The sequence below is a fragment of the Vespa velutina genome, chromosome 17 (assembly GCF_912470025.1).
Source record: "Vespa velutina chromosome 17, iVesVel2.1, whole genome shotgun sequence".
In the NCBI taxonomy this organism is placed as follows: Eukaryota; Metazoa; Arthropoda; class Insecta; order Hymenoptera; family Vespidae; genus Vespa; species Vespa velutina.
Window position 1 is genome coordinate 2,426,823 of NC_062204.1, and position 2,500 is coordinate 2,429,322.

Below are 2,500 nucleotides of genomic sequence, written 5' to 3' on the forward strand. Positions count from 1 at the left end.
AAATACGAAGAATATATTATGCGAAGAGAAAGGAATATGATATAATATCGGCTGTGATAAAAATCCGCAATGCGGATTTCTTATATAGTATATGAGCTTACTTGACGAATGGTGAATTTATTTAAGCGACATTTTTTGAACGTTTATAGATTTTTGTCATACGTGTCAACGACAGGATGTTGTATTTCTTATAAGATTTTTTTTTCTGTTTTTTCTTTTTTCCTACTTTTTTTTTTTTTTTTTTATTTTTTTAATAGGGTAAAGGTAAATATGTATGGGTCGACTTGATCCTCAAGTCTAATATGTTAGTTTGTTATGATTACACGTGTGTACGTACACATATATAGCTTGTTTACATACCAGCGGGACAAAATCGACCTTCAGGGCCATCGTAAATCGTTAAATTTTTTTTTACTGGTATAGTATCGTCCGATAGAGTCAAATGAGCTGGTTGATCTGCTTCGTGATTTGTTCCAGTAAGAGCGACTGACGATAACAAATCGAATGATACCTCATTATCTGGTTTAGGATATTCAATTGGTGTACATTTAGATGCAGGTTTTAATTTTGAATAATCAGGTCCTAAAAAAAAAAAAAAAAAAAAAACAATCATAATAATAATAATAATAATAATAATAATAATAGACAGTAATTTAACGTGATATTATATACATAATCTATATGTTTATAAATAAAAGTTTATATTGAATACCTCCATGAGAGAATGTCCAAGGTTCTCTTCCACCGGTCAACATAGAAAATCCAGAATACATTATTCCTCCATAAAGGCCAAGATTCGTGTGAAAACTTGGTCTCATATTTCTAACAGCCTTTAATTCTTTGTATATCCAGCTATTTTTTATTTTGTCAGAATATGTTTTTGGTTCAAGACCTTTGGTTGGGGAAGAATTTGTTTCGGCTTCAATAATTGCTTCCACAGCACTCTCTGCAGCCAACATACCACTTTTCATAGCATTGTGAGTTCCTTTAATTTTAGGAACATTAAGAAAGCCTGCCGTACAGCCTATGAGACAACCACCAGGAAATTGAAGCTTTGGAATGGATTGAAATCCTCCTTCTACTAATGCTCTTGCACCATAAGCTATCCTATTTTTATCATATGTGGGATCAAAAAAAAAGAAAGAAAAAAAAAAAGAAAAAGAAAGAAAAGAAAAAAAGAACTTGGATATTTGTAAATATATATATATATATATATATATATATATATATATACATATATATTTATATGTATAATATAAATTACCTCTTTCCTCCTTCAAAAGTTGGCCTAATACTAGGATGTTGTTTGAATCTTTGAAATTCTTTAAATGGATGCAAATAAGGATTGGAATAATCTAATCCAACAACAAAACCAACTGCAACAAGCGGTGTTTCTTCATTGAGATGATATAAAAATGAACCACCATATGTATTTTTATTCAATGGCCAACCAACGGTATGTTCTACCGTACCAGGTTTATGTTTCTCAGGATCAATCTCCCATATCTAAATAATACAATAAAAATTATTGTAATTTAAGATTAGACATTACAAATTTTTTCCAATTAAAAATTAAAGATACGTACTTCTTTTAATCCTATACCATAACTTTGGGGTTCACAGTTTTCTCTTAGATTTAATTTCTTAGAAAGTTGTTTAGTAAGATGACCATGACAACCTTCTGCAAAGATCGTACACTTTGCATGTAACTCCATACCTCTTTCAAAAGTTTCCTTTGGAGAACCATCTTTAGCAATTCCAACATCATTCGTTGCTACTCCTTTAACAGAACCATCTTCATGGTATAAAATTTCTGAACCTGCATAACCAGGATATATTTCTACTCCTGCAGCTTCAGCTTGTTCCCCTAGCCATGATACAACATGGCCTAATCTGTAAAGAATCTATTTCTTCATAAATTTTTAAAAGATGCAAAAAAAAAAAAAAAAAAAAAAGAAAAATTCAATTCTCATACCCAATGTAAAATGTATTTTTACCTAACTATATAATTTCCATGATTATACATTGGCATACCCTTTAAAATAGGTATCGATATCCTTCCCTTTTCAGTAAGAAAAGCAAATTTATCCTTTGTAACTGGTGTATGTAAAGGTGCACCTAATTCCTTCCAATTTGGAAATAATTCAATCAAAGCAATTGGATCTAAACAAGCACCACTAAGAATATGTCCTCCTACAGTTGCAGCCTTCTCTACTAGAGTAACCCTAAGTTCTTTTCCATGCTTTTCTGCTAATCTTCGAGCTTGTATTGCAGCTGACATGCCTGCTGGACCTCCACCGACAATTAATATATCAGTCTCATCTACAAATCTTTCCATATTCACATCTAAAAGATATACAAATGTTTATATATTTTATCTGTAATAATAATCTATATATATATATATATATAAAGATTTTTATTTTTCAAAATAATCTAAAAACCTTTCCATCTTGAATCTTTTTCCCTGGGTACTATCGTATAATGAGTTGTAATCTTT

At 30.5% G+C, this 2,500-nt stretch overlaps 1 protein-coding gene across 1 annotated transcript in view; it reads right to left on the reverse strand.

Annotated features, from left to right (window-relative positions):
- LOC124955270 (electron transfer flavoprotein-ubiquinone oxidoreductase, mitochondrial) overlaps positions 1-2,500 on the reverse strand; it is a 6,578-nt gene that overhangs the window by 2,771 nt on the left and 1,307 nt on the right. Inside the window, exons 3-8 of the mRNA XM_047509441.1 lie at positions 2,445-2,500; positions 1,998-2,346; positions 1,587-1,893; positions 1,265-1,506; positions 713-1,107; positions 361-582 (exon numbers count right to left, since the gene is read on the reverse strand). The exon at positions 2,445-2,500 is cut by the window's right edge and continues 58 nt beyond it. Coding sequence (XP_047365397.1) covers positions 361-582; positions 713-1,107; positions 1,265-1,506; positions 1,587-1,893; positions 1,998-2,346; positions 2,445-2,500 — 1,571 coding nt within the window. The remainder of the gene's footprint in view (positions 1-360; positions 583-712; positions 1,108-1,264; positions 1,507-1,586; positions 1,894-1,997; positions 2,347-2,444) is intronic.